Source organism: Sminthopsis crassicaudata, chromosome 1 (assembly GCF_048593235.1).
Source record: "Sminthopsis crassicaudata isolate SCR6 chromosome 1, ASM4859323v1, whole genome shotgun sequence".
NCBI classification, from domain to species: Eukaryota; Metazoa; Chordata; class Mammalia; order Dasyuromorphia; family Dasyuridae; genus Sminthopsis; species Sminthopsis crassicaudata.
Window position 1 is genome coordinate 664,039,217 of NC_133617.1, and position 21,025 is coordinate 664,060,241.

General features: G+C 34.2%; 1 protein-coding gene across 4 annotated transcripts in view; it reads left to right on the forward strand.

Annotated features, from left to right (window-relative positions):
• The window catches only part of SETD2 (SET domain containing 2, histone lysine methyltransferase), a 130,110-nt gene that overhangs the window by 67,213 nt on the left and 41,872 nt on the right, over positions 1–21,025 (forward strand). For 2 of the 4 annotated variants that reach the window (XM_074310238.1, XM_074310157.1), the window contains 3 exons: positions 17,540–17,588; positions 18,289–18,469; positions 20,143–20,812. In XM_074310238.1, the coding sequence (XP_074166339.1) occupies positions 17,540–17,588; positions 18,289–18,469; positions 20,143–20,812 (900 nt within the window). Of the gene's footprint in view, positions 1–164; positions 449–17,539; positions 17,589–18,288; positions 18,470–20,142; positions 20,813–21,025 lie in introns of those variants that run through there. The other 2 variants (XR_012489244.1, XR_012489247.1) reach the window with 2 other exon arrangements.

Genomic DNA, 21,025 nt, shown 5'->3' on the forward strand with positions numbered 1-21,025 from the left:
AGTTTTCTTAAACCTGATTTTACAGTAATTATAGAAAATATGGATCATCGTTTAGAAATAAGTCTAGGAGAGGGTGGGATGAGGGTATGAAGACTCATGACTTAAGCTTTGTCCTCCCAGATCTGATGATGATCCCCCTTGTAACTTGAACCATTTCCATCTAGCTTCTCAGGGCAGCAAGGAGCTTGTTAACATCACCAGCTGACCATGTGTCTCCTTTTCTCAACTCCATTTTCAACTCCGTGCTGAAGAAAAGAGAGAACCTAGCGTGCATTCTGTGAAGAAACAGGAAGATGGTTGGGAAGCTGGATGATGCATGAAAAATATAATAGGTGAAAAGAGGACAGAGGTGGTTAACTCACTGGCGCCGGCGTTATTTTGGTGCGTCCATTGCCTGATAATGGACGTCGTTCCGGGAAAATCCCGACTCCTGGCGTGAAAGGATTAAGTGAGCTATCTTTTCTATACCTATATACACAGGACAGTTGCCTTGGCTACACAAGGCTCACACATTTTCACTCCTTAAGTTGCAGAACCTGTGAGGAACATCAGTAACATGTCACACACATAATCACAATATACATTATTATATGCATAGCTTTTACTGGCCTACATTTTCAGCAGGGAACTGCATACAATTCCACTTGAAAAAGGAATTGTTGTGCAATATCCCCTATGCTGAAAATGTATCCAAGGTTCAACAGGTCAAGACAATTGCAGCAGGTAAACAGGTGATGGTTAAGTGCAGCTCCTGCTCAAGATGACTGAAAACATCTGTGTTCTGTTGGATCCGAGAAAAGGAGGTAAGACTCCTGTGAGATAATTAGTATCCATTGACATGAGTAACTGGAGACTGCAGTGGGTAATATTTCTGGAACTTTCCCTGTTGGTGCTTGTGGTCAATGTCAGAGAAAAAGAAGAAATTTAATAATAAAAAAGTTAGAGACAGGAGTCCTTGCAAGTAGTTACCTACTTTTGACCCTTCTTAAATTCATTTTTAACTTAAGACATTTGAATTTTAATTTATAAGAACATATAAATATTTATATTGGGTCAGACTTTTTGTCCATTCAGCCCTAGGATGTGCCCTCAAGAGGCATAATTGTCTTGCATGACAGCATATCTAATAGAGTAGGATTATTTACTCAACTTGGAAAGAAAATGTGAAGAAGTCAAAAGTTTAGATGGTTTGAGTAAGCAGTAAGGCAGAAATAAAAATATAGTGCTAGTGTAAATTGTAATTTGGTTTTAAAAAATGTCCTGGGTTCTCTATAAACTCCCAACAACTTAAAGAGATATTGGATACTTAATTAAATTTTGTTGTCAAGTGATTTTTCTCAAGATTTTTTTTTTTTTTTTAATTTTGAGGAGAAAATGTTTGCCTTAAAAGTATGTGGGAGTGATTTAAGTAAGCTAAATTGATAAATCAACAAGTAGCTAATTAGTAGTAGCTTATAAGGCAATAACAACAAACATTTAATAATAATGTTTGGGTTTTTTTTTTTTTAATTTATTTACATTTTTGTGGATTTTTTTTTCTTTATATTTCCCCAGTTTCACTTTTCCTTCCCTTCTCAAAAAAATATCCCCATATAATAGAATATTCTAAGATGAAAAGAAAGATAGGGGGGAAAATCACAATTGATCAATACACTGAACAAATTTGAAAATATTTGCAAGGTATAACACTTGTTAACTTCCTTTCTCTACAAAGAGGTTGGGTATTAGGGTCTTCGTTCACTTCTAATATTTTTGTCTTTTCATTTGAATTGTCACTACTTACACTGTTTTCTTGACTGCTTTGTATCATTTTGGGAAGTTTTTTAATGCTTTCTTGAATTCATCACCTTCATTTCTAAATATAGTGATGTCTTATATTTATTTAGCCTTTAACTAACTAATAGGCCTCTGTTTTGTTTGCATTTCTAAACTTTCACTAAAAAGTTCTGCTCTGAATATTTTGGTGAATATTTTGGTTCTTACAAATGGGCTTCTTGGAGTGTAAGCCTATAAATAGAATTTCTAGATCAAAAGATATGAATATTATAATCAATTTTTGTACATAAATCAAAATTGCTTTCCAGAATAGTTGTATTGATTCACAGATTGACCAACAAAGTTGCTAGCCTACCTTCCCCAAGCTCTTCCAATCTTGGCTAGTCAAATCTTTTGTCATGATTTATAAGGCAAAAAGTCAAGGTTATTTGATAATGCATTTTCCTTCCTTCCTTCCTTCCTTCCTTCCTTCCTTCCTTCCTTCCTTCCTTCCTTCCTTCCTTCCTTCCTTCCTTCCTTCCTTCCTTCCTTCCTTCCTTCCTTCCTTCCTTCCTTCCTTCCTTCCTTCCTTCCTTCCTTCCTTCCTTCCTTCCTTCCTTCCTTCCTTCCTTCCTTCCTTCCTTCCTTCCTTCCTTCCTTCCTTCCTTCCTTCCTTCCTTCCTTCCTTCCTTCCTTCCTTCCTTCCTTCCTTCCTTCCTTCCTTCCTTCCTTCCTTCCTTCCTTCCTTCCTTCCTTCCTTCCTTCCTTCCTTCCTTCCTTCCTTCCTTCCTTCCTTCCTTCCTTCCTTCCTTCCTTCCTTCCTTCCTTCCTTCCTTCCTTCCTTCCTTCCTTCCTTCCTTCCTTCCTTCCTTCCTTCCTTCCTTCCTTCCTTCCTTCCTTCCTTCCTTCCTTCCTTCCTTCCTTCCTTCCTTCCTTCCTTCCTTCCTTCCTTCCTTCCTTCCTTCCTTCCTTCCTTCCTTCCTTCCTTCCTTCCTTCCTTCCTTCCTTCCTTCCTTCCTTCCTTCCTTCCTTCCTTCCTTCCTTCCTTCCTTCCTTCCTTCCTTCCTTCCTTCCTTCCTTCCTTCCTTCCTTCCTTCCTTCCTTCCTTCCTTCCTTCCTTCCTTCCTTCCTTCCTTCCTTCCTTCCTTCCTTCCTTCCTTCCTTCCTTCCTTCCTTCCTTCCTTCCTTCCTTCCTTCCTTCCTTCCTTCCTTTCTTCCTTCCTTCCTTCCTTCCTTCCTTCCTTCCTTCCTTCCTTCCTTCCTTCCTTCCTTCCTTCCTTCCTTCCTTCCTTCCTTCCTTCCTTCCTTCCTTCCTTCCTTCCTTCCCTTTCTTCCTTCCTTCCTTCCTTCCTCCCTTCCTCCCTCCTTCCCTCCTTCCTTCCTTCCTTTCTTCCTTCCCTCCCATAAGCAATTGGGGTCCACAGTCCAGAGTCACACAGCTAGGAAGTGTTAAGTGTTTGAAACTAGATTTGAACTCAGGTTCTCCTGACTTCAGGACTGGGGCCACCTCGCTGCTCCTTGATATGCAATTTCTTAATGATTTGAAGCATTTTTTTTCCCCATGTAGTTGCATATATTTTTTATTTCTGTAGGTTCTCAAATAAATAAATTTACTGCAAAACAGATGTCCCAAGTCAAGCCAAACCATTTCATTTTAAATGAAGTTTTATAAAATTTTTAACCTATCTCTCCTGTCTAATTTCTAAAATCATCATGATTTTGTTTTTGTTCATGAAGTAATATGAACAGTTCTAGAAGAAATTCATAAGTCTAGGCAGTGGAAGAAATTGACTCCAACTTTTTTGGAGTTTTAGATATCTGGAACATAGTAAATATTTATAGTATGGAATTTTTAAGTGCCTATACATCAAATACAAAGGATATTTCAGTATCCTTGAAGTCATCAAGTCTTTTAGATAATAGTATAATTACAATTTCAGAAAAGCATTTATCTTTTTGGCAATCAATTTAACATATTTATTGTGCTCCTATGTATAATGTATGGGCTAGGCACTGGGCATGTTAAAATGCAAATTAAGTCTTTGTCTTCAAGGATGATAAAGTTAATCAAATGGGAAAAGTAAAATAAAATCAGAATTTTCAAAAGTCCTAGAAATCCAAAGGGTAAGATTGGGGAACTAACACTTATTATAGCTGACAGGATATTAAAGAAAGCAATGGTATTTAAGATAGGTTTTGAAGGTATAAAAAAATCTTGGAAAAAGTACAAATGTCCTGGGGTTAAGAGAGAGAGGACAAGATCTGGAAATGACTGGTGGTCCAGTTTGGCCATATTATAAAAAGATAGCATAAAAAAGTTGGAAAATTAAGGCTTTAGGTAATTCTAATGGGGCAAGATTAAAATCAGATTATTCTAGGCAGTGACTAACAAAGGAGTGGCATAATTAGACTTATGCCTTAGATTTTTACTTTGGCAATAATAGTAAAAGACAAATTTGAGAGAATATGGCTAGAATGTTAATAATGAAAGTGATAGTGTTGTAAAGGAGGTAGTTTTAAATAGAAACTGTGCTGCTGGGTGATCCACATTATCACTTATTATTCAATCAATATTTGAGTATTTCTTATGTGAAACTATATCTTTGATAGTGGGCAAAGAAAAGTAAAGCAATCTTTATCCTCGTGAAGATTTGCGTCACAGTTTCTTCATGCAACGGGTTTTTTTCTTGCCATACTTGCAGTTGGTTACTCTTAGCTTTTCCATAACTCCTTTAAAAAATTCTTTTAGCTCTAGTTTAATTGTCTCTTAAAATGGATTCATAAAAACTTTTATTATGATTGAGCTCTTTTCAAATGGAAGACCTTGCCATATAATTTATTGAAAAAAATATTATTTATGCTAAATAGTTGTTTAATATTCTAGAACTCAAAACCTCCTAATACTATTTTAGATGTTAACCTTCTCAGCCAAACTCCTTGAAAAAAGTACTTGCTTACTTCTCCTTCCTTTCTTTCACTTTACAACTGGTACAGCCCATCTTTTATTATATTGACATTATCTTCTTGTTAAGTTACTAGTGATTTTTCTTATTTGTTGGATATCTTCTTTTTTTTTTTTTTTCCTTTTTTTTTCTTTTTTAACTGCTTATCCTTCTGGAAATCTACATCATTTGGCCCTTAGTGTGATTCTCTGATTTTCAACATCTGCTCTTTTTGGTTCTTTTTCTCCTACTCCCTAGACTCCTTTACTAGATCATCATTCACTACCTGACTCATAACTATGGATGTTTCCTGAGGCTTTGCCCTGGACCCTTTTCCTTCTTTGAACTCTCTCCCTCAATTGCCTTATGAGTTCACATGGGTTAAATTATTATCTCTCTACAGATAAGTTATAGATCTTTATATTTAGCGCTAGTCTTTCCTGAACTCTGCATCAGCTATTACTTATTGGACATTTAAAACTGTATGGCATACATTTTAAAATGAATATGTCCAAAACCAAAGTTGATTATTTTTCTCCAGAGCCCAATCTTCCCCTCCTCCTCTTCTTCTCTAATGTCCTTCCTTCTATCCAAGATATTACCATCCTTATCTGGGTTCAGAGCTTCATTGTTCCTTTTTCTTTGCTTTTTCACTCCTCTATCCAATCAGTTTCCAAATCTTACTGTACACACCCTCACTGTTTCCAGTTGATGCCCTCAAATGATTCCCACCATAGTTAAGGCCCTCACCACCTTTTTGTCCTATTCTATTGCTTTCTAATTTATGTCCCTGTCCTAATTTTTTTCCCTCTCCAATCCTTTACATAGCTACAGTTATTCCTCAAGCAGAAATCTTAACCTAATGGTGTGACCAGAACTCCAAGTAATATTCCCAGTGTGAATGTACTATGCTTTTATAAAGAAAAACAATGTTTTCTCTTTTTAGTATCCTTTGTAGTGATCCCACAATGATCAACAGCCATTTAATTAAGACCTTATGATGGCTAAAATACTATTAGAAGTAGTATAAAGAATAGAATAAGATGAGTAAGAGATTGGTGGAGATAATATTTCCATCTGCAGAATCATGGAAGACTTTTTAGAACAATAATATTTGAGATGAGACTTGATAGATAGAAATTCAAAAGAGACACAAAGATATATGGGGATTAGGGCATTCTGACCAAAGGAAACTTTGGAAATGAAGACATCTTGATATTGGGAGATAAATACAACTGTCATTAGGCCAAAAAGGGTTATTGGAGGATTTTAGATAATCTACTTTTAAGTTTCCTTGAGCAACTCTTTTCTTCTGGGCCTCAGTTTTCTACTTTGTTAGGTGAGCTTTCAACTAGATCATTACTATATCCAGTGGCTTTTCCACTATATTATGCAGTGTGCCTCTCAAAAATAAAACAAATGGGGAGGCCTGGGTTTCCTGTGTCTTATTGATGCAGTGCTAGTGGTAGTGAAAAGAGGTATGAGAATTGAGGTGGGGAAATCCCCTCTGGTCAGTGCAGGTCCAGTGTAAAAAATTTAGCAAACCCAAAAATCCGAGGCAAAAGGGAATTTTATTGGCACTGAGAAGCTAGCAGAAAGGTATGCTTTTCCCAGGGGAGAACTTGAGACTGCAATCACTTTTTACAGATTAAAGGGGACACAGTTTCAGGGTTCACCCCCATCATTATGCCATTTATTTGGTTTTTACTCCTTTCTCAAGGATTTCTGTACTATGCTTCTAGAATTCTCTTTCAAGCCATTAAACCTGTAGAGCCTTTATTATAAACATATTTACAAAAAATATATATTCTGACCAAAATCATCATGAGGATTTACTGACATTCCCCAAATATAGACAACTAATAAATTGTATGGATGCTGTATATTTCTTGTAATTTTAGCTGCTTTATTTTTAAAAAATTATTTTGATTTTAATAATCAAATATGCAAAATCTAAAATCCTCCCTTAGCCCCTATCCGCATAGGGACAAAATATTTATATGTACCTCCCAGTTCTAGGAATCCATAGCTAATTAGGGAAATGCAAAATTGCGATTACTTCTTATAAATATTTGGAAAATGTCTTTTAAATTTTTTTAAATTTCTCTTCACTCCCATTATTTTTAATAAGCTAACACTTCTAATTCTAAAAATTTATCATTCCAATACATTTCTTTCCAAGTAGTTTAGAAATACTTCTACTTTAGAAAGCTTTAAACTGATGTTGTTGGACCTTAGAATTTCTGTTTCTTTAACATCATTAGAGTTCTTAGCTGTTAACTGTCATATATATGCACAATATAGCTCATCCTCTACTTCTAACATTTGATACTGTTGATCCCCTGGATTCTCTCTCATTGGAGTTTTCCTGTCAGTGCTTTCTCCTAGTTCTTTTCCATGTCTAACAATTCTCCTTAGTCCCCAGACCCTTTTCTAGTATTCACTTAATCTTATTAGTTCCTTGTATTTGAATTATTTTATTTATATGATTCCAAGATCTATATTTCCAGCCTCAGACTTTTCCTTGAGTTCCATTCCTATGTATTTAATTGCCTATTGGATTTTATAAACTAAGTATGTCAGAGACTCATTGTCATCCCATTCCTATGTATATTCCTCTACTAAACTTTCCTCTTTCTCTTTAAAATTTGCCACCTCAGCATTCATCTACAATTCCTCCATTCTGTTTTTGTTATAACAAAGACATTATTCTTAATCTCCCTACATAGCTAATAACTTATCTTACAAATTGTATGTCCATGTAATTCTATTGGTCCCCTTTTCTCCATTCATACAACCACTACTGTAGTTTACTCTTTTACCTCTCACCTTTACTATTGCAGTGTCTTAATGAGTTTTCTTATTTTGAGCTTCTCCATTCTGTAAACCATCATCCACATTATGGTTAAGTGTCTGAGATCTGATTTGAACTCAAGTCCTCCTGACTTCAGGGGTAGTGCTCTATCCACTACATCACCTAGCTGTCCCCTAAAGAACAAATCTTTTGGTTTCTAATCAGAATAGGAAGTTCTTGGAAGACATTTGTTTGTCAATAAAGAACAGGAAAAAAAGGACTACATGTAAAACCATAATTTCTAACATACAGCTTGCTTCTTTAAAATTATAATAATGTTACTTTCCAAGCTTTCCAGCTTGTCTACATTTACTGTTGAATGTTTTGTGCATATTTTTAAAAATGCCTTGATGATTTTTTTTTTTAAATTTGTTTCTTTTCATTTGGGGAATGAGGTAAGAAGTAAGAAAGTGGGTTTTTTGTTTTGTTTTTTTTACTGTTTTTTAGTACTTTTTGAGATCTGGGATTATTAGACAGGATACAAATGTAATAAAAGAAAGACAGTCACTACCTTCAAGGAGCATACAATTTAATGGCAAGAGGTAAGCTCAGGGACTACCAGGCTTAGGAACAAGGTATAGTCTAAGAAATTGAAGCTGTGGGAAAATAGATGGCGGATTTGAGTCTTGGAGAGAGCTTTCTTTATATATAGGCTTTGGGAAAAGTTTTATAATCTGACTTCCAGCCCTACAATTAAAAAAGGTAGAAGATATTGATGGTACTGAAGGAGGGAGCATCTAAGTTGATGCCTCTTTTGGAAGCACTTTACATATATTACCTAATTTTTGATTCTCATTATTTCACTTAAAATTTTTGACTATTTGAATTTTTCTGTCCTAAGTGAATCTTGTTACTTTTTTTTCTCCTGGATCTAAAAATTTAATCTCTATTGATAATTTAATGTGAAAAGTAAAAAAAAAAAAAAAAAAAAAGATATATTATTGTCATTTCTATTGTATTAGCATGATGTGTACTTGACATGAGTCTTAATCAATTTTAGGTCAGTTTGATTGCTCTGCTGGAAAGCAGAACTACTTTTTAAAGTAGTTAATGTCATTTTCTGATCTTAATAAATTTAGATTTCTAGTATGAGTGATGAAGATATGACAGGAAGAGAGTTTGGTCTCATTAATATGTCTTTCTAATAAATAACTTATCTGAAGGGGTACAGGTCAACATATATGATCTAACAAGTATTTTTAGTTTTGAAATGTGTGCTGAGTTTTAGATAACATAAATTATGTTTAGAGTTTTTACCAGACTCATATAAATCCTGCACAATGGATAAGTGTTTCATACAGAATCTTAAATCATGATTTGTTTTATCATTTTCCAGATTTTAGTTGTTGCAAGTTTATGCTTTGTGTATAAGGGGAACTTTAGTTATTTCAAAGGGGGCAAAATAACAAGAAAGGGGGGTGGAGATACTTTGAAAGATACACTAGTGGACTGAAAATAAAATGAAATAAATTTCTCCTTTTTCTTTTCTTTTTTTTTGGGGGGGGGGAGAAGCAGTTAGGGTTCACAGCTAGAACATATTAAATGTCTGAGGTCACATTTGAACTCAGGTCCTCCTGACTCCAGTATTGGTGCTCTATCCACTATGCTATTGAGCTATTCGTAGGATGAAAATTTCTAACTAGATAAGAGAATATCTTCAAAGCATAGAAATAAAAAGGAATCAAAAGATTTATTTAAGCTCAAATTATTCTGTATACTTTTCTATGGAGATTTAATAGACAAAATACTTGAGATTGTCAAGAAAACTAGGGTTCTAGCCTTGTGACCATAGACAAATCTAGTTAACTTCCTCTTCCTTCCCCTATTTTACTTTCCTTTTGTATAAAATCTTAATAATACCTTACAGGATTTTGAGATTGAAATGATAATTTATGTAGAATGCATCGCAAACTGGAAAATTCCCAACAGAAAGAGTTATATTATCCATCATGCCTTAGGAAGATAGTGAATTTCCCCTTCTTAAAGGAAATAAATGTTGGATGGTTATTTATTTAGAGAAATTTTTCATATGGCTATAGATGGCTTTAATTTCTTCATCTGAAAATTGTATCCTTTCACCATTTATTAATGGTTAATGAGGAATAACTTGTATTCTTATAAATTTGAGTCAGTTCTCTTAAGTGAGGCCTTTTATCAGAAACACTGCCTGTAAAAATTGTTTCCCAGCTTTCTGTTTCCCTTCTAATCTTGACTGTATTGGTTTTTTAGATACAAAAACTAACTAATTTAAGATAATCAAAATTACCCATTTTGCAATTGGGTAATGTTCTCTATTATTTATTTAGTCATAAATTCCTCTCTTCTCCAAAGAATGGACAGATAAACTATCCCTTGTTCTCCTAATTTGCTTATATCACCCTTTATGTTCAAATGATTGAACTCATTTCGACTATATCTTGGTATATGGTCTAAAATGTTTATGCCTAATTTCTGTCGTGCTATTTTTTAGTGTTCTTAGCAATTTTTGTCAAATAGTGAGTTCTTAGCCCTGAAGCTAGGGCCTTTGAGTTTATCAAACACTAGACTACTATAGTCACTGACTATTTATATCTTGCATATCTAACCTATTTCAGTGATCTGCCACTCTGTTTCTTAGCCAAATAACAAATGCTTTTGATGACTGACGCTTTATAGTATAGTTTTAGGTCTGGGACAGCTAGACTACCTTCTTTTGCCTTTTCTCCCCCTCTTCATTAATTCCCTTGTTATTTTTTACTCTTCTTCCAGATGAATTTTGTTATTATTTTTTCTAGCTCTACAAAGTAATTTTTTTTTTTTTTTGGGCAGTTTAATTGATCTGACACTGACTAAATAGATTATTTTAGGTAGAATTGTTATTTTTATTGTATTAGCTCAGCCTATCCATGAGCAATTGATATTTTTTTAATTGTTTAGATTTGACTTTATTTGTATAAAAAGTGTTTGGTAATTGTGTTGATAAAGTTCTTGTCTTAGCAGACAGACTTCCAAATATTTTATCATATCTACAGTTAATATTAAATGGAATTATAGATGGTTATTGATAAAATATATTGTAGTGAGTATTCCTCTGTGGTATGATTTGGATTAGATGATGACCGATCCCTTTGAACTCTAGAATATTATGATCTTACAAAGTCAATCTATGTGGTAGTTTATTTTTCCTCATGAGAGCTAGAGAAATGTATCGAACTTAACATCTATCATTATTTTTTGTAGTATTTTCTTTGACTAATGCCTGGCATTTATATTGTGCTTTACAATTTGTAAAGTGTTTTTCATTCACTCTTATTTGATCCTCAGAGTAATACTTTGAGGTAGGCAATGCAAATATATCCCCTCTTACAAATGGGGAAATCAAGACTAAGAAGTAATTAATTGCATGGCTTGAATTACATGCCTATTAACAGAACTAGGATTTGAGCTAGATTCAAATCCATTATACTTTGCATTACTTCATCTGCTGGACTTGCATTATACTATCATTATGGAATAATTTCAATGCAGTTCCTATTAAGGGAAAAGAGAATTTCATGCAAACAAGAGTCCAATTTTTTATTTTTGATGACTTGTCTTTTACCACACTGTTATATTTTAGTATTGGGAATTTCGTTATGTATGTATATGCATCTATACATATATGCATATATTCCTACAAAGTGAGTGTGAGTGGTATGTGTTTTTGAGGTGGGGTGGAGGGTTAGGCAGGCAATGTTAGTCTTTCAGGTTTTTTTGTTATTATGAGGGATCCTCCCTTGAAAGTCTAAATGTGGATCTGTCTATTCAACAAACCACCTAGAAAAGTCAGAGGCTTTTTACTTTGGCAATAAGGTGTAGAATTTTTCCACCTTAGCACTCATAGACTATATATTAAGTTACAAAGGAAGTTAACCTTACTAGAAGGAAGAGTGATTATATTAATTTTGACAAAATGACTTCAAACTATTGAAAAATAATATACATCTATGCGTATCTACGTTTACTTCTTTGTATATCTATATGTCAATTTTTTCTCCTCCAACATTTAGTTTACTGATAGCGTTAAGATATATCAAGTTGTATTGATCATGAATTGCAAACATTTGAAAAGCATATGGCATGACTTCTTTTGTCCAAAAACTAAGCTTTATAAATATAATCAACCTGATCTATAGAAGATCATTAGTGACTTCATACTTGTAATTAAAATTTGACCTGCATACTAAAATATGGTAGAAAAGAGGAAGTAAAATTATAGAATAAAGTGTAAGAGAGATCGTTATCCTTAGCATTAAAAGACACTGGCAAAGAAATCTGAAAGAGATCTATAGAAGTTTTACATGAGAAGACTACAGTACTATATTTGGATTTTGTGCAATTATAGAAATTCAAGTCTGTTTTAAATTTGACAGTCTAAAGAAGTGTTCATATAATCTTCAAGGGATGAAATGGGGAAAAAAATCTCTTAAAATAATTCAGTACTATTCCCTAATTCTACTTTTAAGGAATCCATGATTACTATTTTCCTCTCCAGTTTATCAGCAACAAGAATATTTTTAAGTCTCTGGTTGTTCTTGTTGTTTATGTTTCTGTTGTTCTCAAAGAGGACCATGATATCAGGACAGTAATGCGGTGATATGTAAGTGAATTGGATTTGAATGAGGGAGGGCTGTGCAAAGTGTGTCTAGTAATGGCTAATGAAGTCTAAATTTAGATGAGGACAGACTGATTGGAATAGATTTTAATTTTATACATGAATTTACTACAGATCACCAGCTAATAGATTATATTATATTATTTATTGTGGAGGTTTTTTAAACAAAACTGCATGATAAGATTGAGTTCAAGGGTTAAAACAACAAAAATTAATCTTATTCTATTTCTAGTAAAATTTTTACTCCCTGAAAGATACATGAAAACCTAGCTTAATGTTTCAGAAATTTAGATTAAAATATGACTAAAATGAAAGAATTTATTAAGTGCTTACTATGTGCCAGGCAATATGTTAAATGCTTTATATTATTATCTTATTTGATTTTCATAAAAACCCAAGAAGGTAGATGCTATTATTATCCCTATTTTACAGTTGGGCAAACTGAGATAGGGGTTCATTAAGTAAGATATTTGGCTAGTAGATATTTGAGACCAGATGTGAACTTGGATCTTCCAAACTCTAGATCTAGTGTTTTCTTCTTGTTATTTCCTGTTTAGCTTTACAAAGCTTGTTTGTATATATTTATTTGCATAGTGTGTCTTCTCCATATTAGATTGTGAGCTCCAGTGTTTAACACAATGCTTACCACTTAGTAGGTGCTTAATAAATCCTCATTGATCCAATAAGACATATTTGAACTACTCAGATCTTCCTGAATCCAGTTTATGTGCTCTATCTAGGAAATACAACTTTGTCTCATGTAATTATAGTAAATAGCTACAATTACATCAGTATTGTGTAGTAGATAAAGCACAAGACTAGGAGTCCAGATATACTTGAATCCTTTCCTAACCAGTTCTGCTTTATTCCTGGCAAGTAACTTAATCTCTCCAGGACTCAGTTTCCTCCTCTGTAACATGATAGAGTTAGATAGATTCAGTGACTTGAGAATGCTATTCAGAAGCTTTTATTAAAAAAGATTATTTCTGACCTGATAAGGTAGACTTAATGTATTTCATCAACTGAGCCAATCAGAAATCCATTGAATAAAAAATGAATTTAAGGGGCAGCTAGGTGGCGCAGTGGATAGAGCACCAGCCCTGAATTCAGGATCTGGTCTCAGAATTCAAATCTGGTCTCAGACACTTAACACTTCCTAGCTGTGTGACCTTGGGCAAGTCACTTAACTCCAGCGGGGTGGGGGGGCGGCAAAATGAATTTAAGAAATAATTGTTCTTCACATTTAATATGTATGGGATTGCCTGTCACCTGGGGAGGGAGTAGAGGGAAGGAGGGGAAATTTTGGAAAAAGGAATACAAGGGATAATGTTTAAAAAAAAATTACCCATGCATATGTACTGTCAAGAAGAATTATAATTATAAAATTTTTTAAAAAATAATTATTCTTGTTTTACTATAAGGGAAGTCACTTCACAGCTCCAAATTGAAGTTTATAATATAGACCAAGGGAGATAATGTGATTTTAGCATGGAAAAACCATGCTGAACTATTCTAATTAATCATCCATTATTTGAGATTTTCTCTTAAGAAGACTATATCATAAAATTTTTACAGCTAACAGGTAAATTTTTAAAAAATTGAGAGACAAGTAACTTAGTAAGAGTTTGAATTTGCATCTAAATCTGACTCTTAGACTAGTGTTGTTTCCACTTTTTTGCTGATTTTTTTTTTATTTGCCTAATATTCAGTCAGTAAATATTTATTAAGTATCTGCAATGTGCCTGTCACTTTGCAAAATGCTGGGGATACAAAAAGAGGCAGAAGATAGTCTTTGTCCTAAAGGAAGGCAAATAGTTTGATGGAGACAATATGAAAACAAAATATATATAAATCAAGCTATATATAGGATAAATACAAAATAATTTTAACAATGGAAAAGTACTGGAATTGAAGGATTGGGAAAGATTTCCTTTCAAAGATGAATTATTACTTTTAGAGAAAGACAAGCAGAGTTGGGGAGAGAGTTTTAAGACTCGGAAAATAGAGATTATTAGATTTCCTTTTTGTGTGTGTGTGTGTGATCTTATTAAAAATGTATTCAAACAACATAAAACTGCTATTGCTTCATGGGCTTATTTAGTATAATGTTACTTGCTTTTGAAAATATTTTTGATTATTTGACAGTACAAGTTAATGAAAGTTGATAGTGCTTAGATCTGTATTTTTAACATGTGATCTTTAGTTCTTTAATATACAATCTTAAGATTCTTCTTCTTCTTCTTTTTTTTTTTTTTTTTTTTTTTTTTTTTTTTTTTTTGAAGCAATTGGGGTTAAGTGTCTTGACTTTCCCAGGATCATTCAGCTAGGAAGTATTAAGTGTCTGAGGCCAGATTCGAACTCAGGTCCTCCTGACTTCAAGGCTGGTGCTTTATTCACTGCGCCACCTAGATGTCCCACAATCTTTGGATTCTTAAGAAAATATTCTAAGGTTTTATTAGGGTGTTGAAGTGAAACTGGGGTTTTGTTAGAGTCCAGGGATAGAATATTAATTGTTTCTCTTCTCTTTTCTACAAAATCTAGTTATCACTCAAGCTAATGTCAAAGATAATTTTTTATTGGTACATTTTTTAGGAAGGCATATGAGGTCATGGATTCCAATCCCTTTATTTTGGGAGCTATAACTAGGTGGCACAGTGGATTTAATTTAGCACCAGCCCTGAAATGAGGAAGACCTGATTTCAAATATGGCCTGAGATACTTAACTAACTTGAGTTAGTTAATATTTCTCTGCTTTAGTTTCCTCAACTGTAAGATAGAGATGATAATAATAGCCTTTATCTCTCAAGATTATGAGAATAAGATGAGAAGTTTGTAAAGCTTTTAGTATAATCCCTGACACATGATAGGTGCTATGGAAATGTTAGCTGTAATAAAGTAATATTTTATAGATGAGGAAAACTGAGAGTAAAGATTTTTGCCTGGTTTCTCAGATTTCAAGTTCAATATATTTTCTATTCCTTTCGCATTTTTGACAAAACTCTAGAAATAAAATAGCTATGCTAAAAATCCAAGAGCTCTTTATTGATTAACACGTTATGGTGATGATCATTTTCCAGTAAAAAATTCGTTAGCTCTTGTCTTGAAAATCACTTTAATGTTGTCACATTTACACAAGAGAGATCATGGTATTACTTCTATCTCTCATCACTTTTATTTGTACTGCTGTCAATGTGAATGATGGGCATAATTATATTATTAATGTCAAGGATTTAGTTTTTAGGTTCTGTTTTCAATAGCATTTGTTAAGTGTTTTTAAATAGTTTGAGTTACTGATTTCAGCATTCCAAAATAGCAGTTTTACTCTTTTTGTTTGTTTGGTGGTGGTGGTGGTGTTTTGATTAGGAGGAAAATCATTGATCTTTGTAAAACATTTCCTGTGCAGTGTGTATTGCCTTCCATAACTGTGGTGCTTGAACTTTTTGACAGAAATATACGATTACATATAGCCAAGAATGGCAGATACTTAAAAAGATAATGTTCATGTCAGTTAATTGTCTCAATCTCATTTGTTGCATTGCCCAGGCATACTTGAAAACCTGTCCCTGAGCCCGAGGCCTTCCTTTTTTTTTTTTTTTTTTTTTTTTTTTTTTTTTTTTTTTTTTATTATTAAAGGAATGCCTAATCTTTGTGCTATGTTTGATTACCCATAGAGTTCTGTAGCCAAGAAGGCCCAGCTTGGAGTTAAGAGACATAGAAATGGAGCAGAGCTAAGATTGGGAATTGAAAGTATATTCTGATAGGTCAGTTTTATGGCAGGTTCCTAGAAATCAGAGGAGTTGAATGTATTTGTTTTCATATCTTCATTGTTGAGAATGGGCCATGTTTCACTTTCTTTTGGAGCTAGGACCTATTAAAGCACCCTGCCAAACTCCCAAAGTATATGTTTCTCTAATCACAAATTCAAGTTCTTTGTAAAAGGTTACCTAGTCTTGCACTGCCTTCTCTATCCTTGCTAATATGTTTCCCTACAACTCTTAGCTCCAGATCCCATCACTTGTAAGTTGCTTCAGAAAAATATAGTTGTTATCATTAACATACAGCTTAAAATGGAGCTGCTAGATGGCACATTTTTGTGTCTAAAGTGATAGCGCAGTAGCCCTGGAGTCAGGAGGACTTGTTTCAAATCTGGCCTTAAACACTTGACACTTACTAGCTGTGTGATCCTGGACAAGTCACTTAACCTCAAATGCCTTGGCCAAAAAGAAACTAACTAAAACACAATTTTGTTGCGGAAAAATTTTCCCCCAAAATTTACTTTATCTGTTTTCAATTCCTTTGTAAAAGGTTTTTGGTATTTAATAGTTCATGCATTTAGCCACTAGTTGTTGCAGAAATACTCAAAGGGACCAAATATGTATATTAGATTGCAAGAGTTCTTAGGTCTACAGATCCTGTGAAATTTCTGGAAAAGTCTTTGGCATATATATACACACACACACACACACACACACACTTATATTTATTTTCCCTAATCTCTAACTGAAATTTAGCATTTCTTTCAATTAAGATTTAAGAAAAGCATTACAAGCAATGGTCCCTAGGATCACCAGATTGCCAAATAGTTCCATGACACAAAAAAATGACTAATAATCCAAGAGGGTCCAAAGGAGAGGAGGAAGTGACCAGAATGACAAGAAACTGTCATTGGATGAATGGTTGATGGGAAATCTATTAACAGAATTTGATAGTGATTGTTAAGCATTTGAAAAGCAGTTTTATAGAAAAAAGAAATAAATTTAGAATTAGTGTAAATCACAGAACTAGAGCCAATAAGTAGAAATGACAGGAAAGCAGCCTATTTTAAAGAAGTACTTTATAAAAATGAAAATGGTCCAGTAGAGAATGGGGCTGCCTTATTAATTCAGTAAGCTTGACCCTACTGAGTGCTAGTCACTTAAAATTCCCTTCTCTTTGCAGTTAAGTATGAGAAAAGCCTATTGTTGTTTCTTGTTTATACTATTTCTTCGAGGAAAATTAGTAAAACTAATTCCAATTTATATATGAGGATCCTGAGTCATAAATTGCAATCAAGGAAAATTCTTAAGAAAAGTAACAAGCTATTAATCATTTAAATCTTAAAACTAATGGACTGTGTTAGATACAAATGAAAGTAAATATCGCTTTTGAAACTTCCTATACATAAATCTCTAGTGTCCATTCCTTAACCCCTTAATTATTCTTATTGAAAACCCATTAAGTGTGAATATTTAACTTAGAGTATTGTATGAATTATATTCACTCCCATTTTTCTCTTGCCAAGTAAAATTGTCATTGTCAAACAACTGAAATGCTGTCTTTTCCACAAAACTAACCTTTCTTCTGATTTATTTTTAGGAGGTATATCGAATTCCCAAAAAGAGTCAGACTGAAAAAGAAAACAATGGTATGTATTCATTGGTTCTCCACAGGTGGGTTTATGTAGCACTAAATGTATCCTGTTTCTCTGTATTGTTTCCCTAGTTGGACTTAGAGTTGCCTGAGGGACTTCGGAAACTGATCTTTCTTTGTGACTTATATAATGTGATCAATAAATATTTGTGGATGAAGGCCTTTTGGGTACTTCAATTCCTTCATTTATTAAAATTGGGTGGTTGAAGTAAGTTTTCTCTAATGTCCTTTCTAGCTCCGAAGTTCTCTTTCAATATAATACACATACTTCCTTTATATTGAAATTTTAAGCTCTTTTGCCAAAATCATGGGAGTGCTGTAAATATTTAACAAAGAGTTTTGAATAAAATATCTTATTTTCTTCTTGTGGAAAAGATGAGAGCAATGTTGGCTAAACATTGATAAATTTAGATGGATTCAGAAATGGTTGTTTTAAGTATGATTAATCTGGAAGATCTCCAGTGGAGTAACCCAGATATGTGTGCTTGGCCTTGTGCTTCTGGCACTTCTAAGTTTTGGATTAAAGAAACTTTAGAAAGGAATTATTCCATTATCTTTCTGGTAATGGTTAACAATATCTTTAAAGTTGTCAACCCATCTAGGATAAGTTATGAGTTCATTTAATTTGCTTTTATAATACTAAAGTGGAAAATTCTGTTGACTTGGTTGTTTTAGTTGACCATTTTTTCTTTCAGGTGAGCGGGGAAGGGATAATGTAAGTCTCAGAGACCAAGCAACTACTCCAAAGACTCCTAACCGATCCAGAGAAAGAGAACCAGAAAGGCAAACACAGAGCAAAGAAAAAAAGAAACGACGAAGTTCCCTTTCACCACCACCTTCTGCTTATGAACGAGGAACAAAAAGACCTGATGATAGGTAAGTAGGAGCAGAAATTACTCTATGATCTGATTAAGGAGACAAGTACCTAAGCATACAGTCTACAATTCTTATAGGAAGGAATTTGGATTGACAAATAACATGATATAGAGGGAGATCTTAAAAATAATTACAAATCTTCAGTTTATTGAAAAATTGTTGATAGCCTTGAAGAAAATGATATGGTTGAAGTTGGAAGCCATATTGCAAAGACTTGAAGTGATTGCAAAATGTGAAGGGTTAGGGTACAATTTATTTAATTTTTAAAAATCAATTAATTAAATTTTACAAAAATTTTATGCATAGGTAATTTTCTAGCATTGACAATTATAAAACCTTTTGTTTCAGCTTTTCCCGTCCTCCTCACCCCTTCCCCCAGATGGCAGGTTGACCAATACATGCTTTAAAGTATAAGTTAAATTCAATATATGTATATACGTTCAAAGTTATTTTGCTGTACTAAAAGAATCAGACTTTGAAATAGTGTACAATTAGCCTGTGAAGGAAATAAAAAATGTAGGCAGACAAAAATAGAGGGATTGGGAATTCTATGGTGTGGTTCATAGTCATGTCCCAGAGTTCTTTCGCTAGGTGTAGATGGTTCAGTCCATTACTTACTGGTCTATTGAAGATGATTTGGTTCATCTCATTGTTGGAGAGGTCCTCATCCATCAGAATTGATTATCATATAGTATTGTTGTTGAAGTATACATCTATCTCCTGGTCCTACTCATTTCACTTAGCATCAGCTCATGTAAGTCTCTCCAGGCCTTTCTGAAACCATCCTGCTGGTCATTTCTTACAGAACAATAATATTCCATAATATTCATATACCACAATTTATTCAGCCATTCTTCAATTGATGGGCATCCACTCAGTTTCCAGTTTCTGGCCACTACAAAGAGGGCTGCCACAAACATTCTTGCACATACAGGTCCCTTTCCCTTCTTTAAAATCTCCTTGGGATCTAAGCCCAGTAGAAACGCTGCTCGATCAAAGGGTATGCAGTTTGATAACTCTTTGAGCATAGTTCCAAATTGCTCTCCAGAATGGCTGGATGTATTCACAATTCCACCAACAATGTATCAGTGTCCCAATTTTCCCACATCCCCTCCAACATTCTGCATTATCTTTCCCTGTCATTTTAGCCAATCTGACAGGTGTGTAATGGTATCTCAGAGTTGTCTTAATTTGCATTTCTCTGATAAATAATGACTTGGAACATCTTTTCATATGGCTAGAAATAGTTTCAATTTCTTTGTCTGAGAATTGTCTGTTCATATCCTTTGACCATTTGGAGAATGGCTTGATTTCTTATAAATTAGAGTCAGTTCTCTCTATATTTTGGAGATGAGGCCTTTATCATAACCTTTGACTGTAGAAATGTTTTCCCAGTTTATTATTAAGCAGGTACAATTTAGAGTGGTTTTCTAGGGATTTGGTTGTAAAAGGAAGCAAAGGTATGGGATGATGATCTTGAAAGGAGTGGCAGGATTAGGGGAAAGTAAATGGAGTCCTAGGCATGTTTTAGAGGCCACATTCCAAGGTCCAAAAAATGAAGAGATATATAGACAACTTCTGGAGAACATAGACTATGAGCCGTTTTTAAGTGCTTTAGCATTTTTTTAAAAATGGATGAAGCTTTTCCTGATGTTTTTAATCTTCATTTTCAGATATGATACGCCTACTTCTAAGAAAAAAGTACGGCTTAAGGACCGTAATAAGCTTTCTACAGAAGAGCGCCGGAAGCTCTTTGAACAGGAGGTAGCCCAGCGGGAGGCTCAGAAGCAGCAGCAGCAGATGCAGAACCTTGGGATGACTTCCCCCCTTCCTTATGAATCCTTGGGCTATAGTGCTCCTCACCATAGCTTTGTTGGTTACCCTCCTGGTTATCCCATGCAGGCTTATGTGGATCCTAGCAATCCTAATGCTGGGAAGGTGCTATTACCCACACCTAGCATGGACCCTATGTGTTCTCCTGCCACCTATGAACATACCCAGACTTTGGGACACTCAGTAGAACCAAGCCTTGCTACTCCTCAACCAGTTCCAGTAGTGCAACATGTAGCAACACCAATGGAGGTTTCAACTTCACAGTACGTAGCACAGAATGAAGCCGTTGTTCATCAGGAACCTAATGTGGCTGTTTTGCCAGTACCTGCCCCAGGTCCTGTACAGGGACAAAGTTATGGTGTTTGGGATTCTAATCAACAGACTGTCCCTGTGCAGCAGCCATACTCACCTGCACAGTCTCAAACAGCTATGTATTACCAGGGTCAGACATGTCAGACTGTCTACGGTGTGACACCACCTTATTCTCAAACAACTCCACCAATTGTACAGGTAACTTACTTTACAAAATCAGTTTGTCTTTGTATTCTGTTTATCATGTTAGTCATTGTGCAAAAGGCTTTTTGTACAATAAAAGCAGAGTTGGATTAGAATTTTACATTTTTATCCTTTCCGGTTTTTTTTTTTTCTGTTAACGTGTTTTTTTCATGTTATTCCATATTATTTTTATGTCCTCAAATCTTTTCAAAGGGATAGCTATTGACT